Genomic DNA, 16,442 nt, shown 5'->3' on the forward strand with positions numbered 1-16,442 from the left:
AAATTTCTGCTGATAGTGTATTTCCAGGTCCTCTTTTGATTTTCTTCAGTCCAGTTCAAAAAATTGTGTGCCGGTTGGGATACTTCTTTTGCTAAGACGTGGGGAGATTGAGGGAGATACCCCAAATTCTGAAAATTTTGGATGTTTTCCTAATTATTACACATTCAGAGCAGGTAATAAGGATATCAAGAGAACCTCTCGAGATGTCTGCCTCAAAGGGTGGTCTGAAACTTCAATAACCAATATTTCAGCTATCCAAATTGATTTTTCAATGTTTAGCATTTTTTGCAGCTTTTTGTGCTTTCATTTTTTGTTGGGAGGGGGATATACGTATTTATTTAGTAGAAATAGCAAACTGAATTTCAACATTTCCGGTCACTGTGGACGCTCCAGCGTGATTTTCGATATCTCCAGAATTATTTCAAAATTTCTACAGAAAGCGAGCAAATTAATTTGGCCAGCAAAAAATCGAGTTGTGATTCATTTTCAACCTGTTTGAAATGATTATCTTCATTCCATCCAATTTTTAGGTGGACACCTCAAGGGGCGTTCTTTGACCAGCATTGATCATCATTAAAGGATGTTATGGTCAAAAAATGCAATTGAAGTGCTTTTCTGGAAATCGAGCCAAATGCTGATAAATTCATCATGTGGGTCTATAATAAGCCACAATTCGATTTTTAAGCTGCCCAAATTAATTTTCACACCTTCTGGAGAAATTTATAATCGCGCTGGAGGCTCCAAAATGAGTCGAAATGGTGAAATTTCGATTAGTGGGGGGGGGGGGTGGTGGTTTTGAACCAGACAAGGCTTTCAAAAACTTCCTTTCGAATTGAAAATGTTTAAACTTTTTAATTTTTTCTTCGGCCAGCTATAAATTCTTATTGTTGCATAAAAAAACAAACTTGAGGTGTCTGCCAGGAAATTGGGTCAAATGAAGATGAATTTTTTATTAAATATGTAGGTCAAGAATAAGCCACAACTCGGGTTTTAGTTGCCCAAGTTGATGTTCAAAATCAAAAATCGTAGATGACTAGAAATAGCGAAATTCGGATTTTGGAAGTTGATTTCAGACGACACAAAACTATTCGTGCAATTTTTAAAAATTCTCTATGAACAGAAAATGTTTGAATTTTTTCCTTATTTTTGGTCAAAGAAATGCACTTGAGGTGTCCACCTGAAAATGGAATAAGTTACAGCAGCTCAAGGTAATTTTCACGCCTTCTGTCTGTAGAAATTGAAAGTCGCACTGGAGGCTCCAGAATTGCCGGAAATAGTGAAATTCGGTTCGAGTGAGTTGATATTAGTTTCAGGATAAATTTACGTTGAGTCTATTAAATAAAGTACCCTTATAAAATTTTTAAGAAAATCAAAAATTGCCGAAAAATGATCATTGAATTTTCAAAAATTCGCTTTTGGAACAGATGCCCCTACATTTTGTGTGTCTTAGTCTCGTTCTTCTATTTTTTTCAGCACCAATAGCACCATAGATCACTTTTTTGTGCTATTACTTACTAGAATTTGAAAAAAAAGAACAAAAACAGAAAATTTCAAACATGTTATAAAAATTTTACGAGCATAGCCTACTACGAAGGTGAAAACATGGTTATTGTTTTGTTTTGATTCACTTTTGCAACATCTTCAATCCCCACGAAGGTATTTTTATTAATTCTTGCTTCGTTGCAGCATGAGATAAGGAATTTTCATAAAATGAAGATACCTAATAAAATGGAGGAGTGTTGAGAATCAAGTTTTTTTCAATTGCTTCGCAGAAATGTTCCTTTTTCACATTTTAACTACCAGGGTGAAAAATTGACAAAATTTGAACCCCACTGTTTTGGCTAAGTTTCAATAATTGCCATCAAACTTATTAAAGGCTTTCTGCAGCGCTCGAGTTTATTAAAAGCGCAGGAAATGACAGGCTTAAAAATCGTTTTAAAATATATCACCGTTATGGGGAAAATATGACGCGACGTTTTAGAATTTCATCGCAGAAACGAGACAAATTCTAGTATTTCCGATTGTTTTTATTTTTTCATTAAATCCACCCTACGTATGTATGTACGTATGTACTACGTACGTTGTAGATATACTACAAGAAATACCTACCCAAGGATACGAGAGAGGGGGGAGGAGGGAACACGGAGAAAAAAACCCAACACGCACACATATTGGAAAAACTTGAAGAACACGGGTAGGTAGGCTGTAGCTATATATAGGTAACATGTTTCTGTATAATAAATTTCCGCCATGCGTTGGAGGAAAAAAAAAGCACAGCACTTGCAATTTTTTACATTTTTTGCCAGAAATTTACGACGACGAGGGAGGTTGGCCAAATATAAATTTCATACCATCGACGATCACGATAACGGCGGTATGGTAAAAAAATTCCGTCTCTTGACGAGAACTACTACACTACAAAGCTTAAGCGATGCTTTCGAGTGTTTAAAATTCGAATGAAATTCCGCAATCGCGATTTAAATTCTTGCCGTTGCGTTCGCGGTGGATGAGACGAGATTTGTATGTGCGAGGGCGAGGGGACGAATGGAAGCGGGGGCAAAAAAACCTCATACAAACACCACGTACGTATATACGTACCGAGCGCAAGTGACGTTTATGAAAAGAATATAGGTACGAGTCGCTTTAGAGAGTCGTAAAACTCCATCAAAGGGAAACGAATAATTTCAAATAGCAGAAAATACGAGCCAGTGAATTTTCTGTATGCGAAAAACTGTGTACGTAACGAAATATGAGAGTCGCTAAGAGTGGCTCAATCGAGCCTACGAAAAGCAATAAAATATTTTAATATTGCACATATCGTCGTAGTAGGTATACCGGAGATGACGAATAGGATGCAATACGAATCATTATTTTTGAGAAAAACGTGGCGTATCAAAAAAATCTTTTTTTTTTGCATACATGGCTACGTAGTACGGACGTAAGTAGGCTTACGTAAAAATATGTAAAGGTGGTTGAATTTTTGCTCGAACTTCAACGAAATCATGCAATTCGATTAATAGGTAGGTACTCTAAATATTCAAGAAATCCCATTACTGCATTTCCTGCCAAGTACGAGAAGGGACCCAAATGACCCAATTCTTACAAATGATTTGAAACCATCTCAAAATTGACTTGGCATGATCAAAATTGTACAGCATAAACCAAATTTCAATTTTTTTTTGTCAAACGACACCGCAGTGCGATGATTTTTTGAAATTTCCAATTTGTGAAATATGCTGGATAAATTATGTATGTACTTATGGTTCCGAATTGGAAGTAATCTATTTTGGAAAAATGGAATGCAATCGATGCGCTATAGGTGAATGACCAGCACCTATCATACTTATACCTGCTAAAAGCTGATTTCATTGAAAATCGAGAATTTCCTAAATATGGCTGGGTCTCTAGAATGGCTTAAAACTACCTCCCAATCGACTCAGCACGTTGAAATCAGAATAATTATGAAATAAATTTCAGCTTTACAATTTTATTGAGCATACAATTTTGTGAAAATTCCAACTTTCAAAAACCTGCTGGAGCCTCCAGAACGGCTCAAGATGACTCGGAAGTTATATTCAATGGATTCGGGGTGGGGGACGAGAGGAGTAGTAATCATAAAACAAAACCAAATATTATTGACGTGAACAAACATTTTTCAAAAAAAAAAAAAAAAAACAGTAGATAAGTAAAACTTTCTATAAATTTTTAGTAATTTGGACTATTTATTTTGGAATTTCACAAAAGAAAATTTTTTCAAAAAATGGAAAACTTTTGACAGTTTTGTAAAAAGCAAAATTTATTTGATAATTCTGGAAAAAAGAAAGACTTTTTGAAATTTTTTGAAAATTTTGACCAAAAAAACGAAACGTTTCCACAATTTTAGCAACTAAGAAAAACTACTAGAATATCAAAAACAGTCGGCAAAAGTCAAGAGAAAGTCTAGGAAATTACAGAGAGAGAGAGAGCTATGAAAATTTCATCACATTCCTGGAGCATGACACATACAAGTTACGACCAAAGGTGTATAAGATCATACTGGAGAATTGACACAAATTTCAACGAAAGAGTAGGTTTGCCAAAAATTAAAATCAATGATGCAAAGCCTGCAAAGGAATATTTTGAAGAACTCTGGAGTAATGAAAATGCACAAGATACAAAGATAGAAGATGAAATTGGAGAAACAGAAGACAGAATTTCATTTAAAGAGCTACAAAGCTTTGAAAACAGCAAAAAATGCGAAAGCTCCAGGAGAAGCTGGCATACCAACAGAGTTGTACAAATACGCAAGTGGTGAATTTAAAAGAAGACTGCTGGAATTCATAAATAGAATGTACCAAGAAGAAAAGGTACCTGAATAATTCAAAACAGCAATATTGTAATACCACTGTTCAAGAAAGGTGATATGTCAAACCTGAAAAACTACCGAGGAATAAGTTTACTCATCATCATCACCTGCTACAAGATATATGCGCAAATACCTACTGGAAAAACAAACAACTGGCAGATCATGCAGAAGAAAAGTTGTCAGAAAGTCAAAACGGATTTAGAAAATGAAGATCATGCACTGATACAAGTTATACAGTAAAACTACTGATGGAAAAAAGGATCAAATGCAACCTAGAAACACACATGTGCTTTATAGACCTGGAAAAAGCATATGACAGGGTCAATAAAAAAAAAAACTGTTTGAAGTCCTAAAAAATGAAGAGATAACATATACAATGTGAAAGGTAATAAACATCATACGAGTATATAAGAACACTATAGAATAGAGTACGAATTGGAAATCAACTCTCAGAACAAGCAGAAATAAACAGAGGCGTTTGCCAAGGATGCCCACTGTCATGTGTTTTATTCAACATGTACATTGTACATACATGGATCACATGGTAAAAGAATGACAGAAAATGAAGCCAAAAGGAATCAAAACAGACAGAAGGCAGGAAATATCAACAGTACTATTCGCAGATGATTAAGCAGTACTAGCCGAAACAGAAGATGACCTACAGAGATCAATGTACAATCTAACAAAGACATCAGAAAAGTATGATATGAGAATATCATCAGAGAAAACAAAAACAATGGCCTTCAAAGGAAAGAAACCAGTAAGAAGCAAGATTGTAATTAATGGAAAAATCATTGAACATGATAATTTTTTTCATTACAAAATGAGGTAGTTTTTTGGAAAAAATGTTTTGGCGAGGAATCATTTATTTTTTTAAGCATAATTTTTTTTTGCGATCAAAATTTTTTTGGATGTGGATTTGTCGTTATATGAAATTGAATTGTCGTTTGTATTACCTAAATTTTCATGCTGAACAATCATTAACAATTGTCGACGTTAAAATACCATATTTTATTGTCATTCGAATGTCCTGTCGTTCAAATCACTTTTTCTGTCATGCCATTCGTGATCTTGGAGAGGAGGGAGGCATAATTGAAAATGGGGTGATTTACACATCAAATTTTGGCTTTCTATGTAGGTCATCATTTTAGTAAAATTTCAAATTTTTTCCATTTTTGGCCCTTTGATTTTCAAAAATTTACCAAAAATTGAAAAAAAATGCATGCAATTTAGAATCTGAAATTCTGAGTTGTGATGTACCTGTTTTTGAATATTCTTTCAATTTATTTTATTCAGAGTAAGCATTTTTTTTCTAATTCAGAAACTTAAAAATTTTGTTTACTCAAATTGTAAAAAATTTCAGTTTTTTTGACAATTTTTTTTTGAATTTCAAAATTATAAAAAAAATTATGAGAGGGAAATTGGGAAAAATTTTCAGGTAATGAAATTTTATAGTCAATTTCCATCAACTTGGCCAAGTGGTGTTTCATCTGCTTCTCTAAACGTGGCTTTAGGAATCAAAACTGGTAATTATTTTGAGGATATAGAGAGAGTTCTTCATTTTCAAAGTGATAATGGTCACTTGAATTCATTTTATTTTTTCAACGACCTAATTTCTCAGTTCAACTCCTAGCTTGGGAAATTTGCTTTTGTAATGTGATCAAATGACAAAATATGAAAATGAAAAAAGAGTCAAGAGAGTTTGACCAACCTCCTTTCGGGATAAAAGCAAGAATTTTCATCAAAGAAGCTAGGCAACACTTATCACGTGCATGTTTGCATGTTTGCCTAGTCTTCAAGCCACAGGAGTAACAGTTAGCTTTCTCTACAATTTTCAAAATTATAAAAATATAGTGAGCAATTTTCAAGTGGCTATTTGTCCTTTTAATTTCTCAGAAGAGCAAGATCAACTGGCATGGGTAGGTGTTTTTTTGAATAGATAATAGCTGCTTGAATATTCGTATGTTTGTGGTTGAGCCTGCTTTGAATACTTAGTGAAAAATTAGGTAGGTATTTGTAGGTCTAATTATGAGACACGTAAATTCTTACCAGAAGGCATCTTGCGCATATCGTTCATCACTAAGTCTATCACAACACCATCGACATTAGGTCCAAAAGCTGTATTAAATTCGGGCACTTGAACCTTCGCTCCGATTAACGTATGAAGTGGTCGATCCCTTAAGCATTTGAGCAATTGTAAATGTGGCAGTTGAAAGGAACAGTTTACCGATTGAGCTACTTGTTTCGCATACATCGACGGCTCTTTGACCAGTGCCCAAGGGCTCAGTGATGAACCACTCATTAGAATGGCTCGGTGAAACAAAAGCCCTGCAAACAATATCAATAGGTAATATTACGTTTCTATAAATTTATCAATATTTTTTAAAAAACAAAATATTCTCTTACCTTCAGGAACAGCCGTAGAAGACATGAGAAAATTGACACACGATGCACCAGTTCCATGCCCAGCCACCGTAACGTTCGTAGGATCTCCTCCAAAATAAGCTACGTTCTCTTGTAGCCAATGTAGGGCTGCGATTTGGTCCATTAAACCGTAATTTGATGGCGATTTTTGATGTACGTCTGTGTTTGTGTTCAGAAACCCTGAAACATACATTAGGAAAAAATCAACTATGGTCTTCAATCATGAGTTCTCTCAGCTTGACGTATCTATTTCTATGTTCTATGATAATATTATTGATTCGGAAATGGGGGAATTTTTATAATCAACCATATTGATGTTAAATTAAATATTTCATATTGTTGATAATGTATGTTTTCCTTTGTTAAAATATTACTGATTTTTAATTTTTTCGATACATCCATAATTTCTTTATTTTTTTTAAAAATTTTAATTAGGTGCCTAAACTGCGAATTAAAAATCAGCCCCCAGCAAAATATTTTGAAATAAAAATCACTAATTGCCAATTGTCACGAATGAACACGAACCATTTGGTTCTAAACGAGTCCAAAAAAAGCAGGAAGTTTCCCTTTGGTACCAGATTTTCAATTCTTAAAAGAGGGTGCTCAACGATAATAATCATAATCATAAAGCGATCCAGCACTGGCAATTTATTGGTTGATAATTCTTCTAGTTAATTGTAAAAATTCACAACATGTCTCTCGATGCGACCGAGGAGTTAATGAACAAATAAAAAAAAAAAAAGACTAAAACGATAAATTTTTCGCAAATGCGCCGCGAACCCGCACACGCATATGGACGATGGAGTTGAGAATCTGGGCTAACTCTCCGGCGACGATATAAAAACCTTCTAAATTATGAATGCAACTTGAAAAAGAACGTTAACAAGCGTAACTTAATTTTGAAGAAAACAACAAAAAAAAAACTGTGCGAGAGAGAGAAAAATGACTCCGACGAAAAGCCTATTTATGAAGCGAGCCTGTTCTAGATTATATAACGAACTGCTATTAAAAAAGGAAACACGCCGCGGCAGCCAGCGGTTATAGTATTTTTAGTTTTGTTTCGAAACATAGCTTTTAAAAAAAAAAGTACTCCAATTTTTGAATTTACGTTTTAGCTGTTTCGTTTTCAAATTTCAATGCATCGTAAAATAACTCGAATTAATTGTTTTATTCTCGCTATTTTACGTTAATTTTATTGTCTCGCGTTGCATTATTTCGTCGTCGCTAAAAGCATTAAGAAAACGTTTTGGTTATTGTTAAGTTTTTCTCTCGTCGAATATCAGGTACCAACACTACTGAACCCCCCAAGGTAACAGAGTTAAAATTCGTCTACGTGAAATCGTTTCACTGTCTTCGTACGTACGGCTTTTTGACTGCAGTTAATTAATTCTAATGAATTATTTTGCCATCGCCTCCATGTCTGTACTTATTAGGTGCGGGGTTTTCGATGCATGCGTGATGCGTAGCTATCTAAGACGATGTGTTATAATAATGATGTTGAAAACAAAGAAAAACAGGCAATCTGGCATGATTTCTTACGCAAAATATGACGAGAAAAGAGCAAAGCTTTCAGAAGGTTGAGAAGGTGCTTATATCTTGCTTATGCGGTGGCATAAATGTATTTATTAGTGAGCTACAAAAACGGAATTTTTAAATTTTTATCGGGCTAATGAAATCGTTTTTACAGTCAAAATGGCATAAATGAATTTGAGGAGGTGTACATTTTGCCTAAATGGAGAGAAAGGGTGTCTTGTAGAAGTGACTAACTTCACTTGTTATTCGGATTCAGCGCCTCAACAACCACGATAAATGATATGTTACATTGTATTTTAATTTTTTTCACCTCTGGATCAAGTAGAGGGACCTGTGGGAGGGTATAATCAAAAAAATGAGTCGAAAATCGGACTCGGCGCCCTAAAAAACCTAACAAACGATATGCCACAAGGTGTCATCATTTTTTTTTAATTTTTGAACCAAATTAGGGTACAGGGTAAGTGTGTTGAAAATCGGATTCAGCGTTTCGAAATCCTTAACAAACGATACTCACATGGAATCATTTTTTTTTCACCTTTGAAGCAAATTTGGCTGCATGTAGTAAAAGTTGGAAGGGTTGGATCAAAAAACGAAGTTGATATTCAAACTCAACCCCCCAAATACCATAACAAACGATATGCCGCAAGACATTATCATTTTTTCCATCTCTGGACGTCTGGACCATATTAGGTACCTGCAGTGGGAGTTGGAAGAATAAGTCAAAGGCAATAATCCAACTCAACGATTATTTTTCTCCGAATTTTCAAATCTTAGCGATCAAAGGCCTATTTCCCACTAATCACATACAAGTAGGTAATTGATTGAAAGTTTTTAGTAATTCACCAAGATGTTACCTGTTATTTACCAGTAAATTACCAGAAATTACCAGTAAATTACCAGAAATTACCAAAAATTACCAGAAATTTCCAGTAAATTACCAGAAATTACCAGTAAATGACCAGTAAATGACCAGTAATTTACCAAAAATTACAGGTAATTTTTCAAAAATTACCAGTAAATTACCAGAAATTACCAAAAATTGCCAGTAATTTCAAATTTAATTCAATTTATAGGCTTAGCTGTGATATGTATGAGACACTCTATTGCGAACACTTATTCCATCATTGCCATAGTTATTTTGTTAAGCAGAGCATCAATAATTACTCTATTTATTTCACATTTCTGAATTTCAGAGAATGTAAGTGAGAGCTCACCATACCAGTAATTATGTGAAATCAGATCAAATAATATGTACTTAGTACTTACTCTAAGTACCGGAAGATGTCTAAATTCACACGTTATCTTTACCACTCACTGAATAAGTAGGTATTCAAAAAATACTACAGGTAAATACTACCTAATAAGTCAAGTAGGTATGTTTTGAAATCATTTTTACTCGCCATGATTAATTGTGCTTTCCAGTTTCCATTAACAGTCAAGCAAAACTCATCTTATTTACGAAAAAAAAATCAAAAACATTACTCGCGTAAAAAATCAGACTAATTTTCTCAAAACAACTCCAAGCCCTTATTAGACTTTGACGTTTACAGTTGAGCTTGAAAAAAAAAATAATTTGAGAAAATTACCACGGGGAATAATATCAAAAAGGAGGTTCCATTGTCATTAGTGAGACACCATTCTTTGAAAAAATAATGGCCAACTTTCGTGGCAAAGAAAACCGAGAGGGTAAAAAAAGAAGAATTAATTGATCAGAAATCCTATTTTGCGATAAAATTTACTCGCTTGCCAAAAATACGAGTACAACTTTTCGTTTCTTTGTGTCTGCGATTGGTGTACGTTTTAATCCGAAGAACAAAAAAATTTAATTACGAAAATTTCCAATGAGGTGACTACACTACATTTATACTTTAAGAAAAACCTTGACTTTGATTGAAGTTTTATGTTTGTTCACAGATTCTAATGTATATTTTTTTCCTAATCTTCTTCAGAATGCTATTGTGCTTTTCTACGTTGTCTGGGTGATTTTTTGTACGCTATATAAGACTAGGTAGGTACCTATTTTAACTCGTGTACTAAAGATATGAGTATTCTCCAGGGTTACGTGCACATTCGGTGGTTTTTTATTACACGTATTTAGTTTTAGAGAATTAGATGTAAGTAATAAAATTTTATTCTAATAAGAAAGTATAAAAGTCACTCTTTGGGCCAACTTGGGATTTGTGTTAATTTGAATAAAACTTCGAGTCTGGGAATCGACCCCTTCAGTTGAAAGTTTTAGTCCTAATTTTCTCCTCGCATCTTAATATATACGATTCGGAATTAGGAAATTCTCGGTTCATGAAATCGGTTAAAAATGTTAGTCGTAGTGCATTTGCCTCCTGCTGTCTCTCATGTATACCCCTGCTCGAGCTTCTCCTTTCACCTCAAGAGTCGAACAGTATACGGAATTCCACGCTCGAGAACCGAAACACGGCGATAGTGAGTAAATAAAACGTTAAAGGAAACATTTTCAACTTTTAATTTCGAAAACTCGGTTAGTGTACTAGAGAATTTTAGTAATTCGCGCCGGTAAGCGGTAACTTTCATGTATCGATGCACGTCAATAGTGTAATTAAAAAAATCCCTGTTCTTTTGGCTCTTGTTACCGTGTAGATGAAAGTTGACTGGCATTTAGAATGGATACTTTGATGAAATAGCTGACTGAAATAGTAATACCGTCGAAGGCTTTGTGTTAATTTTACGCAAGTATTTTTTTTTCAATTTGCTAAATGGTTCGAACAACGTTTTTTCAGATCTTTCGATATTGAAAGCTTTCCTTCCGAGAGTCCGATTTTAATTAATACGTTAAATTTCTCGAATCCTTGAACGATGCGATGGCAAAGGTGGAAAAGTTGGAAATTTGCCTTTCACTCGGTGAATGCGGTCTCAATTTATATATAGCTATCTGCTTTTGAGTAAGTTGACCTAAGACCCCCACCCCATCCCCGTCTGCTTCAGTCTACCCATCAAGACTACCTACATAGGTATATCTTTTGGTTGGGTATTCTACAATTTATATCTTTGTAAAGAGTAAGTAACTTAGGTACCTGAATTCACTTTATTCAATAAGAAAAAATCTTTATACGTATTGATTAAATGGAATTTGAATCTTCTCAATAAACACTGATGAGCAAAATGAGTTAATATGATCACAAACGTACTGTTATTGCATCACCATCAACTTTTCTTACCTACTTTGACACGTGTCCATTTCTCTCAATTAGGTATTTCACTTCATTGTACTCAAAATAAAGTTAATCTTCGATCCACCTCCTTCCCCCGAATAATTTAGGAAAATAAAAAAGTTGTTGTTGACGAATGTGGAATGATATTTTAATAGTTCGACAAAATGACAAGATTTTCACAAATTTTTGAAAAAAAAGCTAGAAAACTTGATTTTAATTATTTTTGAAATGCTGAAAAATTGTATGTAGCATCCCTCTGAAACTTTTCACCAGTGTCCTGTATCGTCCTTTTGAACATGGACAAAAAAAAATTGAATGAGTCGTTTTTCAGGTTTAAGTGGGCGCATGGCACTAACTGTTCAATAGATGCCCAATTATATTTCAAGTGAAAATATTCAATGGCTCAATAACCACCCAATTTTGAAAAAAAAAAATGAAAAATGAAAAATATGGCCTTGATATGTTGATTTTCCCAATTTAAAGTCTTCAAGTCAAAACATCGATTTTTTCTTAAAATTTCAAACAATAGAAAATTTTTTGAACTTGATAGAAAAAAGTTGAGAGAGTATCCTTGAATACACCACCAGGTCAAATTTCAGATGTTGAGTTTCATTTTTTTGATTTTTGGTAAATTATTAAAAATTCAAATTGGTCTCTTTTTTTACGAAAAACCAAAATTTGATCAAATTGAGGTAGAAATATGAAATCAAATCACATATGCTTTATTTTTGATCCCTCGGATTGATATGCGGTGGTTTTGAATGATTCTGGAGCCTCCAGCAGATTTTTGGATTTCCCACTTTTGGAAAAGTTGTCACGAAAAAAAGCCAAAATAAAGTCCAGTTTTGTCTCTGCGATTTTTTCGATCAATTTAAGCGCAAATTTTCAAAAATCGTTTCTATCTGTTCAAATTTACATTTCATTCATTTTTTTCCGAGGGTTAAAAAATTCAAACATCTGCTAGAGCAGATGGAGGCCCCAAGAAGGCTAAAAAATATCACCTATATTGATTTCAAAGGTCAAAAAAGGCCCATAAAAAAATATTAGTTTCTAGTTTGTAGATGCTGAATTCCATGTTACCTTATTTAGGTATGTAATAACAATTTTTCCAAAATTTGAAATCTCAAAATTTCACTGAAAGTCCAGAATAGCTTAAAACTATCACCAATTATTGATTCTGGAGACCAGAACACAAGACAAATTTAGTTTTCTTCCTTGAAATTTTGATTTTTTTTTCATCAGAAATACTTCAGTCAAAATTGGGCGTTTAAAAATTTAATTTTCAAAAAATCTAAAAATGAAATTCAACACCTGAAATTTGGCCTGGTGGTGTATTTTGGATGTTCCTCCGATTTTCCTTTTTTCATTTAAAAATTAATGTTTCTATCGGTCAAAATATTTTCCTTGTCAGTGTCCTATATTATGTAGGTACCTACATATAATCTTTCATTTGGAAGAGATTAAGTTGCCTGAAAGGGGGAGGAGGGACCTACAGTGAATGTTAATGTGCTATTTTAAAATGAACTTTGACAATATTTTGGATCATGCATCTCTCTCTCGGACTGACTTTCGGTTTTGGAAAAGATTTTCGAAAAAAAAGATGTATTTAGATAAATGTTTTTGGAAACCCCTGTCACAATGATCTTGTGTCGATATTTTTTTTCTTTTAGCTCCTTCAAGAATCATGGATAATTTTCGGTCTGAAGCATTACAAATCAGCATTCCTTGAATTCTCATTTTGGAGGGTGTGATAATTTTTAAAAATTTTCCCTTTCTTCTGAAGTTGATTTTCGGTCAAAATTCGAATTACTACGAGCATTCTCGAAATCAGACTGAATTCGGTGTTGCCGAAGTAGATTACATCGCTCTATGGAACAATTCCAGTGCTTTGGGTAGAAGAGGCGAACTCCAATTAAAAGCTCTAGATTGCCTTGAAAACGATCTAAAAAAAAAAGTGGGGACGAACAGAATTTAATTCTAAAATAATCTAAAATTCGAGTCAATTGGCGTTAACGAAGTACGAGTATAAAGCTCTCCTAGTTGAGCTCCGCGTTTCTAATTTGATTTCTGATACGACTTTGAGAAAATAGAACTATACCCTCATGGCCCCACTGTACAGGAAGTGTATCTCTCTACATCAACATTCCATTATCATGATGTTTCAGTGCTTACTTACTCATCGTTTCATTAATTTATTTTCAATTTTTCATAAAATTAAAAAACCGAACAAGTCACATCGTTTTAAAAATAATGATTCGTAAAATTGTTTCTCGTTACAGCGCATTTCATATACATTGTATTATTCCGGTGACGTTAAATTTCCGGAGATATCGTGCAGCGCTCCCATCATTCCAAAAAATTATCCGATAGAAGCGTCATATCGCGAGTAAAATAAAATATGTAATCGACAATCCATGTACATGATTAAAAAATGACACAAGCGACAAATACGTTGTATATTTTCTGATTTCAGTGATTTCTGTACAGAAAAAAACCACACAACGAATTGGAAACACCGCACGTAATCAGAGCCACGAGACGATTCCGATTGTTGCCTCGAATTTTTGACCCGCCACTTGCCAGTTCTGAGATTCGAATTCGGCTTTTGTACACGACATAATGAATCCACACACGTGAACGCATTTTCACTAATATGATAAAGCGAAGCGTTTATCTCGATGACGTACTCTTCACTTCGATAGGCTACACGCTACACGCGCGGGTGGCTAAACTGTAACAATAAATCCGTTTTAATATTCCGCCCCTCATTAGCACCCGCACCTCCGAATGTTTTTCGGTTTCGCGTGCCACCCGAGACCGAGATTTATAATTCGCGCCGAAATTCTAACGTGGCGTAACAAATGATAACGCGAGCATTGATTAAACGAAGGAAATAAAACGTATTTTATAGGGCAAATATATCCCCAATGATCGTAAAATTTAATAAATAAAAATAAAACGCTATAAAACGGTAAATAGCTTATAGGATTGAAAAACACAGCGCGGAGTTTAATTATGCGCGATTTCGACTCGATTCGCCTTACCATCCCGAAGGGAACAAATAAACAATAAATTTGTTTAAAAATTTGTACACGTTTTGAAAAAAAAAAAACACAAAACAACAAAAAAATATTGAAAACATCGTATCCCCAAGTTGGTGGTTCACTATAATACAACAGATAATGAAAAATAAACGCCGAACTATTTTATATCTAGGCCTACATGCCTAAATACTGATTTGTAATTCTCCCCTTTTTACCCGTCGTATTCGAATAAACGCCAACATTTCCCAATCACATCGTTTGTTTCTACTGTCAAAATGAACATACAAAATGTAACATTGGAGAAGTGAAGAAAAAAGAGGATAACAAACAAATCAATTAATCTAATAGGTATTTACTTTCATGATGCATAGACAATGTCAGAAGATATACCTCGATGACAAATCTTGGCTTGATCTCAGCAATCAAAGTTTTTTGGGAATTTGTTTCGTGGTGCCAGATGTTTATTTTTGTCTATTTTGGACATTTCAGATTCCTAAGAACATAGGCTATGAGTCGAAGCTATATCAACTTAGATGATTCGATTTAGTTTGGAAGTGAAACTTGTTACTCCAGAAAACGTCTTGAGATCCACGCTTTTGAGGGGCCAAGGCCAGGATGTTCTTAATAGTAACTATGTATGTAATGTTAAAAGATGACCAATTACTAAGTATGTGTCCATTGAGGATTTAAACTTTTAAACTCCAACCAGCTTCTTTCTAGCTTATCCCTGGAGCTCACCTTAACTGGCCCTCTGAGTTAAAATTCGTCATGCATCTGGAGGTGATATGTAGGATTTGATAGTTGGTCAACATGTATCTTAAATATCTGCAACTTTCCACCTTGTCCCCAGCATTAAGATTTGATCATACCTATACTCTATAATTGTTAATGAAGTTCTAGTGAAACAATATAATTGGAGTTTTTATGAATTCTAGATCTTTTAGGAAACGTTTTACCGTCACATTTCAATAATTTTTATATGCTACGGAGTCTTCTGGATAAAAAAAAAAGGAAGTTTACATCATACATGACTACATCGTTTCTGGACGTTCACAGTTTTAAATTATTTCATGAAATTGTCGATTCCCATTCCGTTAGAAATGAATAACAACCTGAATCACCCGAATCAAAACTGATGTTATCAGATAATTTACTCTTTGCAACAATGAAACAGCCCATATTTTATTGAAAAAATTTATGAGTATTAGTTAGACTGTGATGTGCGATTGAGCTCGAGGCTGATGAAATGTGAACATTTTTCCAGCAGGAAACGCTCCAAAATGTAAGTAAATTTTTTAATACATACGTAGGTCGTAGGTACATACATTATGTGTTTGTACTAATATTTCACTCTTAGAGCATAGCTCATCACTGCGTACTTTTTAATATGCACGTGCACTTATTTATGTACTCTTTAAAATAACACAAATATTTATTTATTTTTTTTGGAATGAATTTAAATGAAAGATTTTTTGAGATATTGATTAAAAAATACGAAAATAAGAAATTCCTCAGTTGATTTTTTTAACCAAAAATGTGTGAATAAACGAGTCACTCAATAAATCCCAGAATGCACGAAATTCAGTTGAATCATCATAGGGACGACAGGATGAACATTTGGTGTAATTTTAGCAGGCTAAATAGTGAATACAAATATGAGGATAGAAAAATTGACTGAAAGGGACTATCTTTGCAAGGGAGAAGTATCCCAACCAAAAGAAAATTTAAAAAAATAGATTCAGAAAAATCAAACAACATCTAAAAATGCGCTACTAAGCTAAATTTTAAATGCTGAATTTCATTTTAGGATTTTTGAAGAATTTAAAAAAATTCAAATCAGCCTCATTTACCATGAAAAAGTCAAAAATCAAACTTGGCCAAAATTTAGTTGTATTCTATTTTTGACCTTCT

The 16,442-nt window shown here is 33.9% G+C and overlaps 1 protein-coding gene across 3 annotated transcripts in view; it reads right to left on the bottom strand.

The window, feature by feature from the left end:
• The window catches only part of LOC135840376 (neuroligin-4, X-linked-like), a 382,893-nt gene that overhangs the window by 34,368 nt on the left and 332,083 nt on the right, over window positions 1–16,442 (bottom strand). For all 3 annotated transcript variants that reach the window (XM_065356875.1, XM_065356876.1, XM_065356877.1), the window contains exons 3-4: window positions 6,752–6,949; window positions 6,395–6,673 (exon numbers count right to left, since the gene is read on the bottom strand). In XM_065356875.1, the coding sequence (XP_065212947.1) occupies window positions 6,395–6,673; window positions 6,752–6,949 (477 nt within the window). The remainder of the gene's footprint in view (window positions 1–6,394; window positions 6,674–6,751; window positions 6,950–16,442) is intronic.

The sequence above is a fragment of the Planococcus citri genome, chromosome 3, assembly GCF_950023065.1.
Source record: "Planococcus citri chromosome 3, ihPlaCitr1.1, whole genome shotgun sequence".
Classification (NCBI taxonomy): domain Eukaryota; kingdom Metazoa; phylum Arthropoda; class Insecta; order Hemiptera; family Pseudococcidae; genus Planococcus; species Planococcus citri.